General features: G+C 42.2%; 1 protein-coding gene across 1 annotated transcript in view; it reads right to left on the bottom strand.

Moving 5' to 3' along the window:
• LOC117547181 (NLR family CARD domain-containing protein 3-like) overlaps positions 1–19,845 on the bottom strand; it is a 32,769-nt gene extending 12,924 nt beyond the window's left edge. The window contains 7 exon segments of the mRNA XM_034217737.1: positions 6,994–7,219; positions 7,364–7,450; positions 8,564–8,570; positions 11,523–11,624; positions 13,493–13,594; positions 19,036–19,143; positions 19,604–19,845. Of these exon segments, the coding sequence (XP_034073628.1) occupies positions 6,994–7,219; positions 7,364–7,450; positions 8,564–8,570; positions 11,523–11,624; positions 13,493–13,594; positions 19,036–19,143; positions 19,604–19,830 (859 nt within the window). The 5' untranslated portion in view covers positions 19,831–19,845.
• Positions 19,846–24,825: the final 4,980 nt, after the last annotated feature.

A 24,825-nucleotide genomic window follows, 5' to 3' on the forward strand; every position in this document is an offset into this window, starting at 1 on the left:
TGATTTCCTTCTTATTTTTGTCTAAGCTCAAGGGAGCCAGAGCAGAGGGCTTAAAGGGCCGCATGCGGCCCGTGTGCCGCGGGTTGCCGACCCCTGGATTAACCTATGGTTTAACCTTCAGCCGCGTTTTTATCGTTTTAATGCAATTGAAGAGAACTTTTGATCAGAACAACAGCTAAGGTGAGACGATGTCCCGTGAATGCTCCGTAATGCTACGTGTTGTGATGTCTGTTTTTGTTTCTCATGTCGAGAGTTGTGATCCTACAGTGATGATACTGATACCTATAGAATCTGTGGAATCTCAGCTAATCGATATCTTGTTTGTGCAGTTCTGATAAGTAATAAGGGTATTTTAGCGTGAGTTCTGTGCTAAGAGTGTTAGCATTTTTTTGCTCAGGGCTAATTCAGAGCCTTTGTTATTAGCCTTGTGTTTCGTTTTGCTAAAAATTGTTAATATTGTCTGATAGCTGAGTTTCTAACCGTTAAGTGAGTATGACACATTCATAGTTTGTTAAATATTAAGAAGCCCTCAGACGCTGTTTCTTGCAAGTTGTTGGGTTTTGTCCCCGCCCGCAGGGCCGTGGGGTTTAACTGGTTAACCAGCAGGGATACCACAGCATTCTGCAGCCAGCACAATATAAATATCATATTCTGGAGTGTTCTATAGTGTTTTATAGTTTTGATGTCTTCAGTATAAATCTACAATTTAGAAAACATATAGCAGCATCATAAGAGGCCAACAAGAGTGACAGAGTGTGTCAGTGTGCTGAAGGATAGACCAGCTATCCAGACCAGACTCTAAAGACTTTTCAAGGTGTAAACATGCTACTGCTGGAGTACTGACTGAAGTATTGCTGATATCATGTCTACCATCCTCTTAAAATACTCTGTCCAACAATGTCAGTCTCATGAAGAAAGGTTTTTTAACGCTTATTAAAAATAGCAGAGAAACATGCATTCTTGTACTCAGGAGGGGACATTGACAAGAGGATTATTCGAAAAGTACACAGTAAGTACTTCATAGTACTTGTGGGGGTTTCACTATTAGTCCAAACTCCAACAGGATCAATCTGACCAATGGCAATAAAAAAGAATTCCCTCATCAAACTTAGCAGAAGTGGCTTGATTTTGTTCTCAGCAGGGGACTTTACCCTCTCTCTATGCTACTCTATGCATTGCAAAATAAAGGATATACAACAATCATTTGAGACCTTTTATAAAAAATGAAACCTGAAATTGATAAAAACAAAGATGGAAGCCTTTTTGAAAGGATAAAAACGTCCTAAAGTCGGGGAAGAACAAAATAAGCTTCTAATTCGCGAAATTACGGATGAAGAGATTAAGAGGGCAATATCACACTTTAAACCTACCGTATTTTCCAGACTTTAAATCGCACCTGTGTATAAGTCGCTCTTATCAAAACATGTGTTATTAAACCTCGCATTATCATTAAGAGTGTGTGACGGAGCGGGTCACAGAGTGACACTGACAGCCGACACACACACACACACACACACACACACACACACACACACACACACACACACACACACCAAATTTTCCGTTAAATGAACTATGCAATTTATTATTTATTGTGTGTTTGTTAATTTGTTAAATGATTATGAAGAGGTGGTTAACCTGTTTTATGTTTGGGTCGGATTATTTTGTTGAAATGTGGTTTGAAGTGTAATTGTTGTCACCTGTTGACGGTAAACCTGGTGGGAGGGGCTACGGGTTAATGAGGGACGGGGTTGGCCCTGAAAGGGGAACTCGGGGAATGTTGCAGAGAAGGCAACAGCTGGGACGTGTTCGAGAGATCGTTGCAAAGAAGGCAACAGCTGAACACGTTTACTCTCCGGGAGTGATGGACGGTCTGATTTGGACGTTTTCTTTGTTTGTTTAAGTTGTGCTGATTCGCTATTTCTTTTTTTGCTGCTGACAATAAAGTTTTGGAGCTTACCCAACCGACTAGGCCAGTGTTTTCGGACGGACAATTAGAACCCCGTCACAGAGAGACATAAAACATTTTGTGGAGCAGGGTTTTGTTCATGATCTGTTTGATTGGGGAAAAATCGATCTGTGTGCTGATGTAGAAACTGCATGGTCTTATTTTTATCTTGGTTTTATGGAGATCATTGATAGACATGCACCCCTGCGTACATTTAGAGTGAAGGGACGAGACAATCCTTGGTTTTCTGCTGAACTGTCCAGTCTCCTTCATGAGAGAAACAAGGCCTGGGCAAAGGCTAGGAGATCAGGCTCAGAGGTAGAGTGGCTGCGTTTTAGGCAGCTAAGGAATAGCTTCACTTCAAATGTCAAAAGTGCAAAGTCGAAGTACTATTTGTCAGTTTCTACAGAAAACCTAAATAATCCTAGGACATTTTGGAAAGCCATAAAATCGATATCCACCGGTGAGATCCGTAATGAGCTACCTCCGTGCCTCACCACAGCATCTGGCTCTATATCGGACAGGGCTACTATGCTAAATTGCTTTAATGAGCATTTTGTGTCCTGCGGTTCTATGTTTGATTCTGTGACTAACTCTGCTTCTGTGAACACCCCAATCCTTGACTCTGAAAAACGTGTGTTGGAAAACCCTTTCAGTTTTACTCCTTTTACTGTTAATGTTGTTCATGAAGCCTTAACCAAGCTAGATCCTAAGAAACCGGCTGGTCCGGACAACGTAGAACCTTTCTTTTTAAAGATAGCTGCAGATGTTATTGCTCTTCCTCTCACTACTCTTTTTAACCTCTCCCTCAGCACAAATGCAATTCCAAAAGTATGGAAGTCAGCGTATGTCCTGCCTTTACTAAAAGGAGGGGAGGCAACTATTTTAAATAACTATAGGCCAATCTCTAAATTGTCAGTTCTGGCAAAGGTTCTTGAACGCCTAGTGAGTGAACAGGTAAAGGAGTTTTTATGTAAAATGACATCCTGTCTAAACATCAGTCAGGCTTCAGAAAGCAACACAGCACCATCACTGCCACAATGAAAGTGCTGAATGACATTACGAGTATCTTAGATAATAAGCAGAGTTGTGCAGCTCTATTTATTGACCTGTCCAAAGCGTTTGATACCGTCGATCATCGCATCTTAAAGCAGAGGCTACTCAGTATCGGCATATCCAGCCATGCAGTGGGTGGTTTGTGAACTACCTCTCTGAAAGGTCCCAATGTGTTCACTTTGATGGGCTGTCTTCTGAGTGGTTAAACATTGCTAATGGTGTTCCTCAAGGTTCTGTGTTAGGTCCGCTTTTATTCTCCATATCAACAGTTTAGGTGAAAATGTGGATGAAGCTACTTTACATTTTTATGCGGATGATACCGTGATGTTCTGTGCAGGTCCCTCCATTCAGGAGGCTGGTGTTAAATTACAGGCTGTTTTTAACATTATTCAGACTCAGCTCTCTGAACTAAAGCTTCTTTTAAATGTTGATACAACCAAGGTAATGCTATTTTCTAAAGCTAAAAAGACACCAGAGCCTGTTTTATATATTGATACTATGCAAGGACAAGTACTTGAAGCTTAAAAAGCTGAGGGTTAGACTAGGTTTCTTTTTCAGAAACAAGTCCTGTTTCTTGCTTGAAGCCAGGAAAAGGCTCTGTGACCTTTTGACCTGTGCTGGACTATGGTGATTTGTTGTATATGAATGCACCTGCCCATTGCCTGAACAAGTTAGATGCTGCCTATCACAGCGCACTGAGATTTGTCACTAATTGTAAAGCACTCACTCATCACTGTACCCTGTATGCCAAGGCAGGTCTGCCTTCACTTACTGTAAAGAGCCTCAGTCATTGGTACACGTTTATTTATAAAGCTTTGTTGGGTAAACTCCCGTATTCTATCTGCTCTCTGATAACACAGAGAGTTGCAAGCAGCTATGGTCTGAGATGGCATGATGTAGTCTTGTTAGATGTGCCAAGAGCAAGGACTGTCTTAGGTAAGACAGCTTTTATGTGCAGCTCCACTTGCTTGGAACAATCTTCAGCAAGAATTGAAACTGAGCGATCTCATTCCTCTGCATGTTTTTAAAGCTAGGCTAAATGAAATGCTCGTTGATACTATGGGCACTTGTAAATGTCTATAACTATGTAAATGTATCCTGTAAATATAATGATGTCCTTTATTGTTTTATGTTTCATGTGGAACCTATTTGCTGCAGGTCTCCCTTGAAAAAGAGATCTATGATCTCAATGGGACCAATCTGGTTAAATAAAGGTTTGAAATGAAAAAAATTAAATGTGTCGTTAAGAGAAAAAAAACATATATAAGTCGCATTTATCCACTGAAGTATTCCTCCTCCGGTGGAAGTGTTTAACAGCGACACAGAGGTGTGATGAAGCTGCTGTCCTCAGACTCTCCATCAGAATCAGGAGGATTTTGTTTTGTTGGTGTAAATCAGATTTCCAAGCAAGATGGAAAGAAATTGAAGAGAGGGTGTTTGGGGCAGTCCCAATTAGGGCTGCAACAACGAATCGATAAAATCGATAGCGAAAAAAGTTGGCAACAAATTCAGTTACCGATTTGTTGGGTCTATGTTAAACAAATACTTCTATACTAAACAAACTAACGACTAACTTGACTTATTTTAACTTATTTAAACTATGCCAATTTATTAATTCAGCTATTTCAGAGTGAGTTTGTGTGTGTGTAAGAAAGTGTAACTGCAGAGGCAATCTACCTATTTGTTGCAGCAAAGCCTGTTAACACTTGTTTGTGATTCACATCTTTATTTCCATTGTTTTTGTTCGAGCAACCTAAAGAGACATTTTTTTTTTTCAAAACAAGCTGTTATATAGCTTTGGCATGTTTTTTATAGCATACATTTGGGTTGTTTTTGAGTGATGATGTTGTCCATTTGGAAACACAGTTTTCTGAATAAAATAGAAAACTTTTTTTGGGCGCGTTTCTTATCCGATGAATCGATGAATCTAAATAGTTGTTAGTTCTTCCAGCTGCTGGAGTAATTTGCAGGAAGCAAACCAATACCACATGCTCTGGGACTTCCCATTAGTAAACACTTTCTGGCATAAGGTTTATAAATAAATTGTCATCATATTTGGAACAAACATTTATTTTGTTCTCTTCTTCGGTTTTCTGCACTAAAGATCCACAAATATTAAAACAAAATACTTATTTGGGATGTTGAGTGTAGCTGCCAGGAAAGCACCACAAAGAAATGGCTCAAAACAAATCTATAGATGATTGGTACGATATCATTTATGAAATCGTTGTAATGGAAAGAATAACCTTCTCCATTTGGGAGAAATGGAAAGTGTATATTACCCGATACGCCCTTCTTTTGTTTAACTGTTAATATTTTATTTAATGATCTATACCAGGGGTGCCCAACCAGTCGATCGCGATCGACCGGTCGATCGCGGGGAGATTCCCAGTCGATCGCGAGATGTGTCTAAAAATAGAACAACAACATTCTGTTTTATCGTTAATGTCCTATAACATAATCTTCCCGTGCCAGAATAATGCACTTGAACGCATCAAAGCTTTGTGATTGGCCGGCGTGACCCCATGTGTCGGGGCGTGGCTGGTGGGCAGTGGGCACTATTTCGCTGACGTTGTCCGTGTCAACAGGAGTGACAGTCCGCACACACACAAGACCGCAATTATGGCAGAAGCAAAACAGCCCAAAATATATAATTTTCACTCCGAGTGGGAGGATGATTATTTTTGTATCTATTCCAATTCAAAGTCCATCTGTCTCATCTGCAATGCGAGCGTGGCTTTATCGAAGAAGGGTAATTTAGGAGCGGCATTTCAAAACAGTGCACAAACGCTACGAGACGGAATTCCCTCCTAACTCTGCCCTACGCTCCAAAAGGGGAGGGGCCTGAGAGCACAGCTAAATGCACAGCAGTCCATTTCCACCAGGCCCAACAACAAGAGCAAGGCTGCTACCAGAGCATCTTATCGTGTCAGTCACGTTCTTGAGAAACACATGAAGTCTTTCAAAGACGGCGAAGTTGTGAAAGAAGCTTTCCTGGAGGCTGCCGACACGCTTTTGGTGGACAGTAAAAATAACAGAAGCATTTCAACAGGTTTTTGATATAATAAAAACTCAAGTTAGATACCGTTATTAATCAGCTGTAAGTTTTTGTTTGTTTGAACTTATTCATTACAATTATTGAACAAAATGGTATAAGAATGCAAACATTAAGATCTGTTCTGTTTAAATTGATTTTAGTCTATTATCAATTCAGGTTAAGAAGCTAGTGTTGCTTGCATCCTATTTTAAAGGCATTTCTTTTTATAATCTACTAAAATGCAATAAAAAAAGGGTTCGATTCTATTAATTTTGTCTTTTTTATTGCACGTTGGCAGCAGATTCCTGTAGCTTCAGATCTCAGTTGTCTTATTAGTAAGCCTAATTTATACTTTTGTAGCAACACTATTTTTATATAATGGCAAAGAAAGGGTTCAGAGTCTTTTCTTTTTTTCCTGTGTCATATGTGGCAGCACTGTTCAATGTTTCTTGAAAACATTACCCACTGTAGTGATGTGTGAATAAACTCCAACTCTGTATCAACAACACTGTTGTGTAACTTCAGTTAAATACTTGTATGTGTGTAGATTAGAAAGAGGTAAGATAAAGGATCTGCAGTATTTTATGAAGTATTCATCGTACAAAGGTCAGTTTTATAAAAGTAGAAGTGTGTATTCACCTGGTAGTAGGCTGTCAGTAACTACGTCTCTCTATTTGGACTGGTAGATCTCGGAAGACTGGCAACTTTAAAAGTAGCTCTCGGTTAAAAAAAGGTTGGGCACCCCTGATCTATACTGTCAATGTTTTATATTGAAAACAAAACACTCCTTGTTCTTGTGTGTTTATTGTTGTTGTTTTGTTAAGAAAAAGAAAAAATATGGACCACTCTGTAAAACTATTTAACTACATATGTATATGTACACTGAGGTTGAAATGTGATCCAAAAAAAATAAAAATAAATATTAAACATTTTTTCCGTTAAACCCTCTTACCGCTCTGCAGACGCTCAGCCAGCTCCTCCTGCTTCATGCTCCTCAGGAAGTGCAGGGTGATGTTCTGAAATGCCTCTCTGCTGCTCCTCTGCTCTTCATCCTCACCGTCCAACACCTCCTCATCCTCCCTCTGACTCTCTATGAATTCTGGGTAATCTGAACTCAGAGCCCTCTGGATCTTCTTCAGCTCGTTCTTCACAAAAGTGATGATGTTCTCCTCCAGCAGCTGGAACAGGTTGATGAACAGTTAATTTAAAGAAGACAACATGTGATCATCTGTCCGTCTGAAGGCCTGCTGGTCTAAACAGAGCAGCATGGACACAGTCAGGACCTGAATGGTAGTTCATAGTAAATGTATATTTGTACACACCATAAATATGGAGTTGATTACATATTATAAAATGGAATAATTCAATGTATACGACAGTCCATCCATCCATCCTTCCATCTTCTCCCGCTTATCCGTGGTCGGGTCTCGGGGGTAGCAGTTCCAGCAGAGAGCCCCAAACTTTCTTTTCCCTGGCGACATCAACCAGCTCTGACTGGGGGATCCCAAGGCGCTCCCAGGCCAGCGAAGAGATATAATCCCTCCACCTGGTCCTAGGTCTACCCCTTGGTCTCTTCCCAGCTGGACGTGCCTGGAACACCTCCCTAGGGAGGCGCCCAGGTGGCATCCTTACTAGGTGCCCGAACCACCTCAACTGGCTCCTTTCGACGTGAAGGCTAAGTGTCATAGCTAAATGTGTTACGTCTAAAGGTGTGTTTTGCTCCGCTCTCCGGTCCCTCACAGCGGTCACAGCTGCAGGTGCTGATCTCTCTCTCTCTCTCTTGCGTCCGGTTATACTTCACTCGCGTTTATGTCCAAATCCATCAGATCTAGCTAGTTCTAGCCAATGATATGGCTGCTGCCCCTCCCTACACGCAGATCACGCAGACTCAAACCTCATCTTAGGCCCAAATGCGGCGCAAATGCGCTCCGCAGCCGTTGCGAGGTTCCGGCGCTAACAGTTCATGAGCGTGCTCCCCCGCCCCCTGTCAACACTCGCGACACATGAGTGGCCAGCCTAAGCAACAAGAAGCGCTGCTTGGCAACCGTGTGTGGCGGCAAAGTGCATAGACATTTTGACAGGAGAGATTTAGTTTTGCCGGTATTCAACATATTTTACCAGTCATAGTCCGGTAATTATTTACACTCTAAGAAGAGTCCTACACAACAGACATGGCGTCAAAAAGGAGTAATGTGTGGAAATATTTCGACCAGGTTAATGAGTGCGGTGTAGAGGTCAAACTATGCCAAATTAAACTTATATATACATGCTATACCCGCAACCTCCGTTCCAGCTGAGAGGGTCTTCTCTACAGCTGGCCTGATTGTGAATCGCCTCCACACCCGCATCTCCCCTGAGCATGTAGACATGCTCATATTTTTAAACAAGGATGAGTAGCCTATTGAATAGCTGCATTCTGTGCATAGGCCCTGTTATAGGTTTTTTATGTTTTAAGCATGAAAGCTGTAGGCCTATAGCTGTCAAACTGTGATCACCAGTTCAATACATTTGACAAATTCAACTTGGTTTCTACACTTATTTGAACATGTATGTATTTATTTCCAATAACTTACATGTTATGTACATTTCGGTTAACCGTTTTTTGGGGGGTCGAATATTCGAATATACATTTGCTTTCAAATTCCCATCCCTACTGGAGGAGGCGCTATAAAACCAGAAACATCACTAAGTAGGGCTGTGCAATTAATCGTATTTTAATCGCTATTACGATTATGGTTTGCGACGATTATGAAAACAGCATAATTGACAAAATACGATTATTTTGCTGGGTGCGCTTTCGCCCCTCCCTAAAAGCCCACTCGGCCACGTGGGAGTGACATGTGTTGTGAGTGTTCAGCGCGAGCGAAGATGTCAGAACAAGAGCAGCAACTCGTTAAAAAGAAGGGTAAAACTATTTCCACTATTTGCAAGTACTTTGCCATTACATTCCACATCGCTAAAGATATGTGCCCAGTTAGCCCTGTTAGCAACCAGGGCTTTAAGCAACTTGTCAACACGTTGGACAAGCGTTACGCGATGCCGTCTCGGTATTATTTCAGCAGGTCTGCGCTGCCTGCACTATGTGACAAATGCCGTGGGGAAGTTGAGAGAGATGTGGCTTCAGCTGACTACTTTGCGACCACAACAGACCTATGGTCTAGCCCAGGGGTGCCCAACCAGTCGATCGCGAGATGTGTCTAAAAATAGAACAACAATATTCTGTTTTATCGTTAATGTCCTGTAACATAATCTTCCTGTGCCAGAATAATGCACTTGAACGCATCAAAGCTTTGTGATTGGCCGGCGTCACCCCTGTGTCGGGGCGTGGCTGAGGGTCTTCAGTACAGGTGGCAATATTGTCACCTGCCTGCGCTCATCTCTGAAACCAGACCATGTCAACAGGCTGGTGTTTCTTGCGAACAATCTTTAAGAGATGACACGAGCAGCCCTACCAGCATTTGCCATGGTGGCCTAGACATTTTTATTTGGTCTTAAAATTGTAGTTCAACATTTATTTCCTGTTACTTCTGGACCATGACGGTTGGCCAGCCTTCAACGTTTAACTGAGTGGAATATGTTGAATATGTTTTACCAAAATGTTGGCTATATGTTAAGGAGTTTTCAGTAGGTTGGGACATTGCACTGCAACATATTTGATTTCATTTATTTTGGTCTAATTTATTTTTATTTATCATATTAATAATATATGTTTAGTATGGTTTTGGAAGTGCGCTCCAACATATTTGTTGATCTTGTTTATTGGTAAAATATTATTTGTTTTAAAGTTCAATAAATGGTCAATGAATAATCGTCAAAATAATCGTGATATCAATTATTGACCCAAATAATCGTCATTATGATTTTTGCCATAATCGCACAGCCCTATCACTAAGGCCTAAAAGCGTCCTAGTGTCAGAAGCCTCAAAGCAGCAGCTGATGGTGTTTGAACTGATTGGGAAGAACGAAGCCGCACACTCAGGGGTAGAGCCAAAGAAGTGCCAAAAACTGCAGTTCTGCGAGTGGCTGCATGAGGCTGACTGAGAAGAGAGCAATCTCCATGGACCCCATTTTAAAATGCCCAACTTTACAGCAGAAATAAACCCTGGTACAAAAAACGTTTGTTTGTCCCTTCAAAACAACTGTGTGGGTGCTGATTTTTTTATAACTCAATCATATTTATTAAATTAAGCCTTAAAGTTATGCATAAAGTAGGGCATGGTCACCTTGAGTGACAGGTCTCTACAGTGACGGCTGCTGCTTTCTGACTCTCTGCTAGCGACTCCGTGCTTCTGGCTGCTACAGGCTGCTCAGCTGATCCGGAGAAAAGCACTTGAACTCGGCTATGTTTCTTGTGTCTGGTGGATTACTCTTCATGTAAATATTGGACTTATCTTATGGCTCGCTCTAAGGTTAAAAAATACTGTCCATGAATACGGTTTCGTTGGTAAGTGAAATTCTAGTACTTTATTTCTTACTGTTGATTTTGTTCAGCTAACGTAGCCTTGGGTTAGCATTCGAGCGAGATGTAGCTACATTTGTGCTAACAATGCTAATGTTAGCATCGAAGTTAAAAATGTAATAGATAACTGTTTAACAGTAACAGCCCCTACACACGGCGGCGTGCGTTGCCGCTTGGCAGTGGGCGTGTCTTGAGCTTGGGGAGTTTACGCGAGCAACGCGACCAACAACCAATCACATGAATCTCTCCTGTCAATTGCATAAAAGGTTTTACATGTCACACTTAATATGATGAACATTTATGACATTAATGTCTATGGTGCTATTTTACGCAACATTCCATGCTGGCTAAATACTGTCTATCTGCTAGTTGTCCAACGAAGTACACTGGATATAAACTCCCCAAACAGGCGAAAACCTACCAGTTTCACCCACTGTCTCTGCCACCTCCCTCCATGCCTGGCTCCTCCGGTTTGTATCCCGGTAGGTGAACAGGGACTGATCATAAAGCACCGGGTGATTCACAACCGCTACGATTATTTTCTACTCCATTTTTTGGCATATGAGGAAATGAACTGCGGTCTGGCTCTCCCAGCATACACGCGGTTTGATTGGCTAGCGCTTGTACTGGCAGATTTGCATACGCGGGATTTGATTGGCTGACGCCTCTGTCGAGGCTTCAAAAGTAGAACATTGCTCTACTTTTGCCGCGAGCACCGCGAGAAAAGCTACGCTTTGCTCCCACAATGCATTTCGGCGAAGAGTGACGTCACCCCATTCAAAGTGAATGGACAGAAGCGTTTAAGAGTCAACGCACGCCGCCGTGTGTAGGGGCCGTAAGAGGGATAGCACTGTACAACAAAAGGCTTCTGTGTGAGATTTGTAAAACAAGCTCATCATCGTAAATTAGATAGTTAGTTTCCTTATACTGCACTATTAGGGAGGATTAATGGAGAGGATTTAAGCAGCGTTGGGGAGTTTTAGATAATAAAAATAAAAAAGTACATACTCATAAATTCTTACCTTTCATCAGCACTTTGTCCAGATTTAAAGTATATAGGTTTGTCCATAGAAAAGTCACTCTTCATGGACACACAGCTGGGTCCAGGTCTCTGGTGCTGCATCCTGATAAAGAACAGAGTAATAAAAACACCAGACACCTCACGCCGCCCTTCATGTCATTAACAGCTCGCTGCCATCAGACAGATGAAAGATAAGTCTAATACAATTTACTTCCAGAACACGTCTCCTTGGTTCTGACAGCAACGTTTCTGATTGGCCCGTGGGTGTAAAGCCCGCCCACATTTTAGTAATGTCGTCATGACGCAGCAAATCTTGATCAGCTCCGTTGTTCCCCGTTTTTAGAGATGTGGGTATGGAGGAGAAGAGAGAGGGTTTATTTCTGACACTTTGTGAGTCTCCTGACACACCGGGGACACACCGGGGACACACCATGGACACACCGGAGACACACCGGGGACACACCGGGGACACACCAGGGACACACCATGGACACACCGGGGACACACCGGGGACACACCGGGGACACACCAGGGACACACCATGGACACACCGGGGACACACCGGAGACACACCGGGGACACACCGGGGACACACCATGGACACACCGGGGACACACCAGGGACACACCATGGACACACCATGGACACACCGGGGACACACCATGGACACACCGGGGACACACCATGGACACACCGGGGACACACCGGGGACACACCATGGACACACCGGGGACACACCGGGGACACACCGGGGACACACCATGGACACACCGGGGACACACCATGGACACACCGGGGACACACCAGGGACACACCATGGACACACCGGGGACACACCGGGGACACACCATGGACACACGGGGACACACCGGACACACAGACGGGGGACACACCATGGACACACCGGGGACACACCATGGCACATGGGACACACCGGGGACACACGGGGGACACACCGGGGGACACACCAGGGACACACCAGGGGACACACAGGGACACACCAGGGACACACCCATGGACACACCGGGGACACACCAGGGACACACCATGGACACACCGGGGACACACCAGGGACACACCATGGACACACCGGGGACACACCAGGGACACACCATGGACACACCGGGGACACACCAGGGACACACCAGGGACACACCATGGACACACCATGGACACACCGGGGACACACCAAGGACACACCATGGACACACCGGGGACACACCATGGACACACCGGGGGACACACCATGGACACACCGGGGACACACCAGGGACACACCATGGACACACCGGGGACACACCAGGGGACACACCATGGACACACCGGGGACACACCAGGGACACACCATGGACACACCGGGGACACACCAGGGACACACCATGGACACATCGGGGACACATGTGTAAGGGATAATGTGCAGCGAGGCGGTCATTATGGGGAAATTATGGGACCCGACGCGAAGCGGAGGGATCTAGATCGGCATGAAGGCACATTATGCAACGTGCACATTATCCCGCTTATTACACGGCCACATTCTCAACAAAGTAACGATAAGACTCCCAATATTAATTGAAATGCTTTTATGGATTTAGAAAATAGTTGTATGTATTGATTTAAATTGACATGCATCCGCTAAGAAAAATAGTCCGTTGTTACCGTTTGAACTAACGTAGCAACGGCAGGAACTGCTTCCATAGCATTTTTGAGGAGCTTTTTGATTACAGATTTGAAAACATCGTTGCTTGCTTTAAAAGTAGCACAATTCATTATGTCAAACCTTGGAAAGTATCTAGGTATCCCTGCCTAATGCCAAAGGAACTACTGAATATGTGTCGCCGTTTGATGTCTATGTCTGGACCGCTGCGTAAAAAGGAAGGCCCGTTACTTCTCCGCCTTCTTGGAGCCTGGAGCGGGACTTACTCTTCTCCAAATAGGAACAGATAGAAACGAAGTCCGGGTTTACATTCTTACCTTTCATCAGCACTTTGTCCAGATTGAAAGTATGTAGGTTTGTCCATAGACCAGTCACTCTTCATGGACTCACAGCTGGGTCCAGGTCTCTGGTGCTGCATCCTGATAAAGAACAGAGTAATAAAAACACCAGACACCTCACGCCGCCCTTCATGTCATTAACAGCTCGCTGCCATCAGACAGATGAAAGATAAGTCTAATACAATTTATGTTTAATGCCTTCATTTGGTAGAGTTTTCTTTCTTTGCCAATTATATAATTCATATTAGAAATAGATTTGAAAGCTCTCCTATTAGTCTATATATGAACAATATATTATAGACAGGGGTGCACATAACTTGTTTGCCCTGGTTCTCAAAGGAGCACCTGGAGATGTTGCTTGGTGCTCATCCTTAAAATGAAATAAACCGTAACTTTTGAGGGGTCTTGACTTTATTTGCCAGACACACGGCACTGAACACACATGCAGAGGTGAACACAGAACACACATGCAGAGGTGAACACAAGACAATATTAGCACGACCAGTAATCCTACAAGCTGTCATCACTACCCTCCTGACTGTTCTCCTCACTGTCTTCCTCTCTGTCAGACATGGTAGCTGATGATGTAGGCCTACTTCTTTCTCTCTGGTTGAGTCTGCGATTAGCTGCTTGCATCCACAAGTCAACAGCTGGGTTTGGGTCGAAAGTCTCTGTTGTCATCTTAGACAAGTGGATGTAATCAAATAAGTATGTGAACATAACCAATAACCTACCATAGCCAATAACAAATTAATGGAACTTATTTTATTTGTGTTGTTCATTCATATCTTATTTTACCTTAACATTTATTTATTTATGCATTTTTTTGTATCTCTCCAGTTTTAAAGGATATTTTTGGTTACTGTCCTATAGTATACATTGGAATGATTTAAAACCTGTTTATCCCAATAATTATAAAGGAGTGCCTTGGAAATATGTGTTTACATAAATTGCGACCAAACCGTTTGAACTTAGACTTTACCTCACTGAGCTGTAGTTATCAGTCTGAATGGAGAGGACTCTCCCTCCACATTATTGTAGAAACATCTTCTTCTTATATCCGTTAGAGCAGCTAGCACGGCACCAGATTCTAATAACAACAGCGCTGGCCTGGTACCGGTGCACCCTCCCTCGCTCACTCGCATTTTGGCTGTGAGCTGCGGGCGCCAGATAAGCCAACATCCCCCATTTTCATCACTTACAGTGCCCATCATACAGGGCAAATGAAACGTGTAACCGGGGTGAAAAGGGTGTTACATTTACTTAATTGTGAATATTGTTACATCAAGGCCAAGAATTAGGATGAGCCCCAACGGTCAAAATGGTTTTTTCCCTCCCAGAACTGCCAGCGCAGCGCCTCCACAGATCTGGCGCCCTAGGCGAACATCTAGCTAGTGCTACGGGCCGACCCTGAGTTCATATCATGGTTCATACATGTATGCAACTCGCAAATATCTTTCTTTCTCTCTCTCTTCTCTCTCTCTATTTTCTCTTTTCCCTTCTCTCTCTCCCTCTCTCCCTCTCTCAATGTTGGTACGCAAATGCGCTTTGTTTCAAATGACCCGGTGCTCTTTTTTTGGCGGAGGTGCGCATGCGCACCTGCGCACCAGTTATGTGCAGCCCTGATTATAGAGCCATTTCTATACAAAACATGTCTCTGACCTGTTTTGCTCAAAATACCAAACAGTACACCCATTGTAGCCTCAAACCCCTCTATTTCAGCCTGTTACTAAAGTGCTGATTCTGGGTCCGGCCCTTTTAAATGTAACCGAGCTGCTGCTGGCCACGCCCCCTTTGGAGCATCCACATGCAAGCAGTGAGCTCTGTGAAGAGAGAGGTTTCTCCCAGCAGAAACTCAGCTAAATGCTGCCGTGATGAAACTCCATATCATGTTCCAAACCACATCAAGGATTCTCTCTGAAACAGGATGGAGCTCAAACTCTTTCTCACTCTCAGGTTTACTACAAGGTGACTTCCTTTTTATTTCCTGCTTCTTCACACACTCTCTCTAGTACAGATTAGCTCTGAGTGTTAGCATGCTAATGGTAACACAGACCATATAGAGAGCTGAAGTCCCTCCCCTTTCGGTTGAGCTCCATGGGACCTTATTTCAGAAAAAGTATGTATTGAAGTCAATGGAGAGAGAAAGATTATCTCTCGATCCCGTTTGAATTGTGCCACGAATTACACGAATTACACATATGATGTTTGTCAATTGAAAAGATAATTTTGCAAGTCAAAAAAATAAAAATGTGTCGTAAAACTTTTTTTCAAAAAAAAAAAGTGCATTAACAAACCGTTAAAGAGCTCCAATGTAACAAAGAGGTAGTACTATAGCAATACTATTTTTTCACTTTTCAAGTAATAACAAAAAAAAAAGTATACGTTTTGGTCACATTTGACCTGACACATTACAAAGTTCATTTAAATGAATACAAAAAGAACTGTCAAACCCTTCAGTGCACAAACCCATAACAAGGGATAAGGGTAAATAACATGAATGAATACTACACTACACGTCTACTATAGTAAACTAGGTGCTTACTATCACCTCATTTGTGATTTGTCATCGCTGACTTTCTCAATGGGAGAAGTGACATTTTTTGTTTTGAACAAGAGCAGTGATGTTTGGCTCATAGGATGTCAATGCAATCCTAAGACATTGGTGAAGAGTGCTGTCAGTCAGGGAGCAGCGAGTGCTACTTTTCTTTTAGTTCATGTGAAAAGCTTGACTCACATGTGTATGTTGATCCAAACATACTGAGCACACAGATCGCTACTTTCTGAACGTTAGGGAACTGCTGTTTTTTGACATCACTCCAAAACTTCGCTGGCCCGTTAGTGCGCTGCTCTTGTGCCATGGTTACGGATGAATGCATGTCAATAAGTTCCAGTGTAAATGTCCCCTCGTCGATGGAGGGGACCACTTCCTTTGCTCTGGTTGATACGTCCCCCTCTATTGCAACAGTGAAGGGGTCTCTGGCAAAGCCCATCACCTCTGTGAGCAGAGCAAGTCCATCCAATCGACCGGCAAAGTTCTCTTTCAACCTCACAATGAAATGTCATCACATCCGTGATTTGTGCCGGGGATGTGATGTGTTTGTGGAGCGTCGGAAAATGCAGCATCCGACCCGTACTCAAGTCGGTCGCGAAAAGGTCCAGCTTGACTTGGAATGCGCGCATCTGCTCCACAAGATCAATGACCGTTTTGTCTCTGTTTACGCTTCAGAGTTGAGAGAGACATGTTTTAGAGTTGCTATCATAGGACCACCGTTACTAGCACCACTAGATGCACTTTCAAAAAACGTGCTGCCTTGTGGTTTAGTGGTTTCTATGCAACGCGGAGTGTTGCGTTCATGGTCTGTACTAGTGTAGGGATTTGGCTACGGGAGGCTGGGCCACTCGGGAGTTGGTTCTGGGCCGCATCTGGCCCGCGGGCCGCCATTTGAATAGGCCTGCTATATACCTACATAATCTATGGAGTCTCAGCTTTAATCGGATATCTTGTATGTGCAGCTACGATAAGTAATAAGGGTACTTTTATCTTGAGTTCTGTGCCAATGTCCGTTAGCATTTTTCGCTCAGGGGTCATTTAGATGCTTCTTGTGAGACTTGTGTTTTGTTTTGGTAAACATGGTTTGTATCGTCAATTAGCTGAGATTATTTCCGTTAATCTGGTAGAACACATTAATAGGCCAGGGGTAGACATTAAGGGTAAAAAGCCACTGGCCCTCCGGGACGGTGGAATTGTATTGTCACTGGTCCCACCATTGTAACCACTGGCCCGGAGCATTCGTCCGAAAAAAATCGACTAATAATGAAGAAAATTAACACATTTGTTGCAATAGTAATGTCTGCACAAACTACATTACTACTTGTACTACAACATTTGAACAATCAGTTCTTCCTCATTTTCCTCAATTGTTCATATTTGGTTTATTAAAATAATGATATTGTGGTCATTGTTAAAAAATGTCTGCTATTATGAGTATTATTATTTGTATAATGCACTTTCTGCCTTCCTGTCATTAGGAGTTAGAAATGTAATGGCTATAGATTAGATTAGATTAGAACCTTCATTATCCTAAACGTCTGGGACATTTCCCTCTAGCCAATACCTTTATATTGTCTACTCTTCACTTACTTGTCAGCATAGGTCGGCATTGATGTACAGAGCCGACAGAAGACCTTGTTTATATTGGCATCATATTGAGAGGTGCAGCCAGTGACGCGTCCTAAAACCAGGAAGTAAGCTGCTGGTTCCCTCGACAAAAAGCAATGGGATTTCTCCACAGGGTTTTGGAAAATAGCGGGAAATAAGGTCTGTGGAAAACAAACCTGTTTGATAAATGCACGTTTTGTTCAGCCGGATAATCTCCACATGTCTACCCTACTTTTATAATTTTCGAATCATAAATCTAATCGATAGATTATAAAAGGGTTTTAGGACGCGTCACTGCACCACTAGAAGCCAACTCCATCGATCAAGCTGAAACTTTCTCTCCCTCTTCTTCTCATGCTCCCTGTCACTCTCCTTTAACTCCTCCGGTGACTTTCTTTTATTTGAAGATTGTTTTTTTGCCCGGCGCTTGGCCGGTTACCGCTGGTATTAAAAACATGTTGGCGAATGGTTAGGTGGCGCGATAGTCTGGGAGCGCGCTCACGGGAGCCTGCTCGCGCTGCGCTCCTCAGCAAACAGCTGTTTTCTTTTCACCCAACAACGACAAGCGACTCACGGAACGCTATGTTGTAGCGTTAATAAACGAAACAATTTAACAAAATTGCTAGTCAAAATACCAATACCACAGGAAACATTTTTTTTTAAACAATATTTTTAGTGGCCCGAGCGGGCAAGTGGAAAGTACGTTATGCTGGCCCGGGGTGTCTAAATAGTGCTTCCGGGCCAGCGGGCCATTTATAATGTCGAGCCCTGATAGGTTCTTAAATATTAAGATCCCCTGAGACACAGTATCGTGAAAAAAAAATGTTTTACATTACGTTTTTTTTACATTACGTTTTTTATGAATTGAATAACAGAAAAATAATCGTTAGATTAGTCGACTAATCGATCAAATAATCGCCCGATTAATCGTTTTCAAAATAATCGTTTCCACCCAGCACTAGTGACTTCGCCTCTCTATTACTTCCAGAACACGTTTCATTGTTTCTGACAGCAACGTTTCTGATTGGCCCGTGGGAGTAAAGCCCGCCCACATTTTAGTAATGTCGTCATGACATCTGACGCAGCAAATCTGGATCAGCTCCGTTTTTCCCCGTTTTTGGAGATGTGGGTACGGAGGAAAAGAGAGAGGGGTTTATTTCTGACACTTTGTGAGTCCCCTGAAACACCGGGGACACACCGGGGACACATTGATGTATAAGAGACATAAAAAAATGCATTTTGCATGAGAGGAGAGCTTTAAAATCATTTGAAACAACTCCAGAGAGGATAATCGGAGCCTGGAGCAGGACTTACTCCAAATAGGAACAGATAGAAACGATGTCCGGTTTTAAATTCTTACCTTTCATCAGCACTTTGTCCAGATTTAAAGTATATAGGTTTGTCCATAGAAAAGTCACTCTTCATGGACACACAGCTGGGTCCAGGTCTCTGGTGCTGCATCCTGATACTGATAAAGAACAGAGTAATAAAAACACCAGACACCTCACACCGCACTTCATGTCATTAACAGCTAGATGGTCCTGGTCCATCTTCAGGTCCAGGTTCTGGTCTAAGTTTAGGTTTAAGTTTCTTCCGCTGCTTCCTGATACAAACAAGTCAAAGTGAACAAAGTGAGCAGATTCTCTCTGGTTCCAGTTCATGGATCAGTTTGCTCTTTCTTTAGCTTCACGTCAGTTTCAGATGTCCAGTTCTTCTCCTTTCGTCCCTCTAGAGGACATCTGACTTAATGCAGAGAAAAAACAACAACAGGAAATACACAACAACACAAGAATCAAAGAAACCTCTCTGAAAGGATGTAGGAAGGTAGAAGAACCAAAGAGCTACAGAACAATGTCTCAGCGTCCGGGAGAATAAACTCTGAACTCCTCAGAAAGAAGCTGATCACGTGACACACTTTACATTCTCACCTTCCCTCTGCAGGACGTCCAGATTTAAAGACAAGAGGGGGATCCATAAACCAGCCACTCTTCATGGACACACAGCTGGATCCAGGTCCAGGTCCAGGTCCAGGTCCAGGTCCTGGTCCAGGTCCAGGTCCAGGTCCAGGTCCAGGTCCAGGTCCAGGTCCAGGTCCAGGTCCAGGTCCAGGTCCAGGTCCATCTTCAGATTCAGATCCAGAACTCTGCTGCTGCATCCTGATACTGATATCAGACAAAGATAGAGATGGCGTCTCCTCTCAGTTAACACGAGTCAGCAAAATGACTCCTAAACCCGACTAAAATGAGTTCATTCATTAATACATGTTTTTTACCACGTTAGAATGCTGATTTTAAAAACAATGATGAGAGCAGCTGCTCAGTCATATATTGCACCTAAAACAACAAATAAATCCTGTGTTACGGTTTCTTTACTTCCTCTACAGAAAAAAGGAAAGTAAAATAAACTCTCAGTTTCAGTGTCAGCCTGCTGCCTGCCACTCGTCCTCTGGCAGACTGACCGGACATCATTTCAATATTGATTTAAATTCAACTTTAAATTGACGCCAATCATCGATGTCCAGTGACATTTCTTTATAGTTTTCCTGTCTGACCATCATAATTGGGCTTCTTGTAGATAAAAAAGAATGGGGTTTTCTTAATGTTTTGTTGTGATGGCCGAAAATGTCAGAATCTGTGTTTACCGGCAGTCACATGACAGCGAGTGTTTTGACCCAAAAGGGGCGTGGTCTTGCATAAAGTGTAAAGTACCCGGATGAGTCATCTATGTCAAAATGTTGATTTGAAAACCTTATATTAAAAACTAATTTAATTGATTCTAAAATATTGTGTTTGTTACTTAAAAGTATTGTATTCATTATATAAATGATTTGAAAAGAATATTAATAAATAATAAATTGTAAATTATGGTGTTGATTTAGGGAAACTGATTTTATTGGGTTTTTTTATTGATGAAAAAAAACATATATTTATTTTAAAGGTTTTAATTGATTTAAAGACGTTAAAAAATAAAATGCTATTAATATTTAAAGATTGGCTTTAATCAATGTTTGAAAATGAATTCTTCATATGATAAATGAGAGGTAACATTTTATTTATGGTATTATTTCCACATATTTCTCTCCATTCTTCCTTCTGCCAACAGTGTCGCAGTTTCTCGTCTCCCCCGTTGTTGTGCTTAGTGCGTACGCATGGGTCAGAGTTTGCGTGGAGGACCGCACGTTTTCCCGTCAAGTTAGTATTTTATAAATCGCAAACATTGCGTAGAAACTGGCGTACGCCATTTTTTGAGCGTATATCCCTTTATAAATGAGGCCCCTGAGCCGGCTAAAGTAACTGGATGGCCTACCTGCCTGTCAGCCTTCCATCAGTGCACAAACTTATCCCGTGCCCTCATTGGTCATGTGCGCGTTCGTGTTTGTTGGAGGAGGGGCTCTGTAAGGAAGTGGCAGATTTGTTCCGGCTGTGTATTTTCAAATTCTAGCGCACTCGAGCTGGTTTCTCCAAATTACCCATTAATAAATTAACGTTTAAATTCAAAATATTAACCCACCTTTAAGGATTGTATTGATTTATTTTCCATTTTCATTGATCAAATGTATATATTATCTTTACAAAAACGATGTGTTTTATGGATGAAAATACATCGTGTATTATTTGTATAGATTTAAGGAAAAAAATGTGTTGATATAAAAAGAAAGGAAATTAAGACGTACAGTCTTGTTGGTACTTAACCTCTTAATGCTGCTTTTGATATTTCATTTGTCCTCACACTGACAGACAGCGGCCCAATCCCAAACCACGCCCTACACACTACCCCTCCGTTTGCGTGTTCGCACCGAGGGTCCGCCACATAAAGTGCTGTTCCAAACCAACGAGTGTGGAGCGGTGTGGAGGGGGAGTGGGCTATCAAGCCCTCAAACAGCGAGTCTGCAGCGGTGCTGACTTGAGACCGGTCTCTACCTGACCGGAGTCACGCTGTGTGTGTCCGTCAGGAAACAAGCTCTTAACAAGTAGTTCCAGCTGTGTCATGTCAACAGAGATATCGTTGGAAAGCTGTGTCTCTCCTGCACAATCTCATCGGATCCAAATATGGTCATTTCCTTTGTATCAGCAACCAATCGTGAAAGCACAAAGGGGTCTTAAACCAAGAAACGAAATCTCATTGGCTGGTGTCAATTTCTGACAACGTGATTCGTTCAGATGCGTCACGTGGTGTGCTAAAGCACTTCCTGGTTAGCTTTACGCTAGAAATTTAAATCACAAAATGGCAAAAGAACGGTCGCGGTACTTTATGTTACGTTAGAATGCTAACTTTTGGTGAATTTAGGAGAAATCTACAGACGCAAATAGACAAACTATAGTAAAATAAACACTTAAATGTGTATTTTGTACATTTTCCATCCAAAAGCCTGAAAGAAAACATGTTATAGAATCAAAATAGCACAAAATCTCAAAATTGACCAGTGCATGAAAAACGATGTTTTTGCCTGCTGTGTCTCGCCTTAAGCTTTGTTAAGCTAGTTAGTTTAGTAACGAACGTAATGTAACAGTTGTACGGTTCTAGCTTTTCTCAGACGCGGAGGGATACTGACTTGTGAAAAGTTACTACAATAGAAGAAGGTTTTAAACTGGAACACAGGAAATCTGTAAGCAGCAATATATCTGAGTGCAAGCGTACAGTTTGAGCAGAAGCAGAGCAGATCTAAGTGCAAGCAGGCACTATTTGAGTGTGAGGACAGGGTTTGAGGGAAAGAAATACATATTCTGAACCTGAAATCAATAAATTATGCCCTCAAATTTAAAGACCACGCTCTTGAATAAAGATAGGGAATAACCCCCATAAATGTGTGCATTTTATTATAAAGTTGTGTATATTTACAGACTGTTGCAAAAACTAAGAAGCTTATAAACATCAGGTTTAAAACTAAAAAAGCTTTACAAAAAAGTAACACAATTAAAGATGTTTGGAGTTTTATTTGAGTTATTAATGTTAATGTTTTGTCTAAGAGATGCTGATTTGAAACCGTTGTTACATACAGTTACGGCACTTCCTGTTTCTGCCGGAGAGAGGGGAGGCCGTCCCAAAGCTTGCCGCTGTATTTACTCCCTCCATCTGACAGGAGGGAGCCTCGTGTGTCACTCCACGGAGTTCACTCCGTCACGGAGGGGGAGTGTGTAGGGGGAGTGTGTAGGGGGAGGGTGTAGGGCGTGGTTTGGAATTGGGCCTGTCTCATCTAATTTCTTAAGTATTGACTTTAGTTAGCATGGTAGCATGTTGTTAGCATGCTGTTAAAGCAGATGATGTTGGCTAACTGTCTCATCAATACTATCTATAACTGTTAGCATGTTGTTAGCATGCTGTTAAAGCAGCTGATGTTGGCTAACTGTCTCATCAATACTATCTATAACTGTTAGCATGTTGTTAGCATGCTGTTAAAGCAGCTGATGTTGGCTAACTGTCTCATCAATACTATCTATAACTGTTAGCATGTTGTTAGCATGCTGTTAAAGCAGCTGATGTTGGCTAACTGTCTCATCAATACTATCTATAACTTTTAGCATGTTGTTAGCATGCTGTTAAAGCAGCTGATGTTGGCTAACTGTCTCATCAATACTATCTATAACTGTTAGCATGTTGTTAGCATGCTGTTAAAGCAGCTGATGTTGGCTAACTGTCTCATCAATACTATCTATAACTGTTAGCATGTTGTTAGCATGCTGTTAAAGCAGCTGATGTTGGCTAACTGTCTTATCAATACTATCTATAACTGTTAGCATGTTGTTAGCATGCTGTTAAAGCAGCTGATGTTGGCTAACTGTCTTATCAATACTATCTATAACTGTTAGCATGTTGTTAGCATGCTGTTAAAGCAGATGATGTTGGCTAACTGTCTTATCAATACTATCTATAACTGTTAGCATGTTGTTAGCATGCTGTTAAAGCAGCTGATGTTGGCTAACTGTCTCATCAATACTATCTATAACTGTTAGCATGTTGTTAGCATGCTGTTAAAGCAGCTGATGTTGGCTAACTGTCTTATCAATACTATCTATAACTGTTAGCATGTTGTTAGCATGCTGTTAAAGCAGCTGATGTTGGCTAACTGTCTTATCAATACTATCTATAACTGTTAGCATGTTGTTAGCATGCTGTTAAAGCAGCTGATGTTGGCTAACTGTCTCATCAATACTATCTATAACTGTTAGCATGTTGTTAGCATGCTGTTAAAGCAGATGATGTTGGCTAACTGTCTCATCAATACTATCTATAACTGTTAGCATGTTGTTAGCATGCTGTTAAAGCAGCTGATGTTGGCTAACTGTCTCATCAATACTATCTATAACTGTTAGCATGTTGTTAAAGCAGCTGTTGGTGTCTAACAGTCTCGCTAATAGCATCTTAAACTGTTAGCATGTTGTTAGCATGCAGTTAGAGCAGCTGCAACTGTTGTCATCAATAATATAAATAACTGTTAGCAATAAACACATTAGAGAGATGAGTCTAAGGTGAGAGCAGAGATCAGCTGAGAGTCATTTCACTAGGAAAACGGTCACTTACCAAGAGTTTAACGAGGAGGGAAACTTCTGCGTCACAACGAGAACAAAGTGAAAGTAACTTCTGACACCGGAAGTCCCCACAGAGAACAGGAAGGGAGAGAAGTTGATGTGAATACATCAGCTCCATCCTGTGGCAGCTCATGGTATCAAAACCACTGTCAGTGCATATTAAAGGTCTCCTATTATGCAAAATACACTTTTTTGTGTCTTTTATGAATAAATATGTGTCCCCGGCCCGGTGTGTAGGAGATTCAAAAAGTGTCCGAAAAAACAACCCCCCCTTCTTTTCCTAGCCCTATAATATATTGTTCACATATAGCATAATAGGTGAGCTTTAATCTCATATATACATCTCAGTTCTTAGACCGGTTCTGACACACCCTGCATTTCCACTGATGATGTGTGTTCTCCATGTTAGTGATCTATGATAACAATCAGACTGCTGCTCATTCTACCTGAGAAACACTGACAACAGAACATGGAACTCTTTCTAAATGCATTCTGCTTTAACTCAGAGAGAAACACAATATTTCAAACAGATATTTAGAATCAGCATGAAGAAACGTGTCCAGGTAAACAGAGACACAGCACAATGTGATCAGAGTGATCCTGATGATGAGACAGATTCCTCT

This window comes from Gymnodraco acuticeps, unplaced genomic scaffold (genome assembly GCF_902827175.1).
Source record: "Gymnodraco acuticeps unplaced genomic scaffold, fGymAcu1.1, whole genome shotgun sequence".
Classification (NCBI taxonomy): domain Eukaryota; kingdom Metazoa; phylum Chordata; class Actinopteri; order Perciformes; family Bathydraconidae; genus Gymnodraco; species Gymnodraco acuticeps.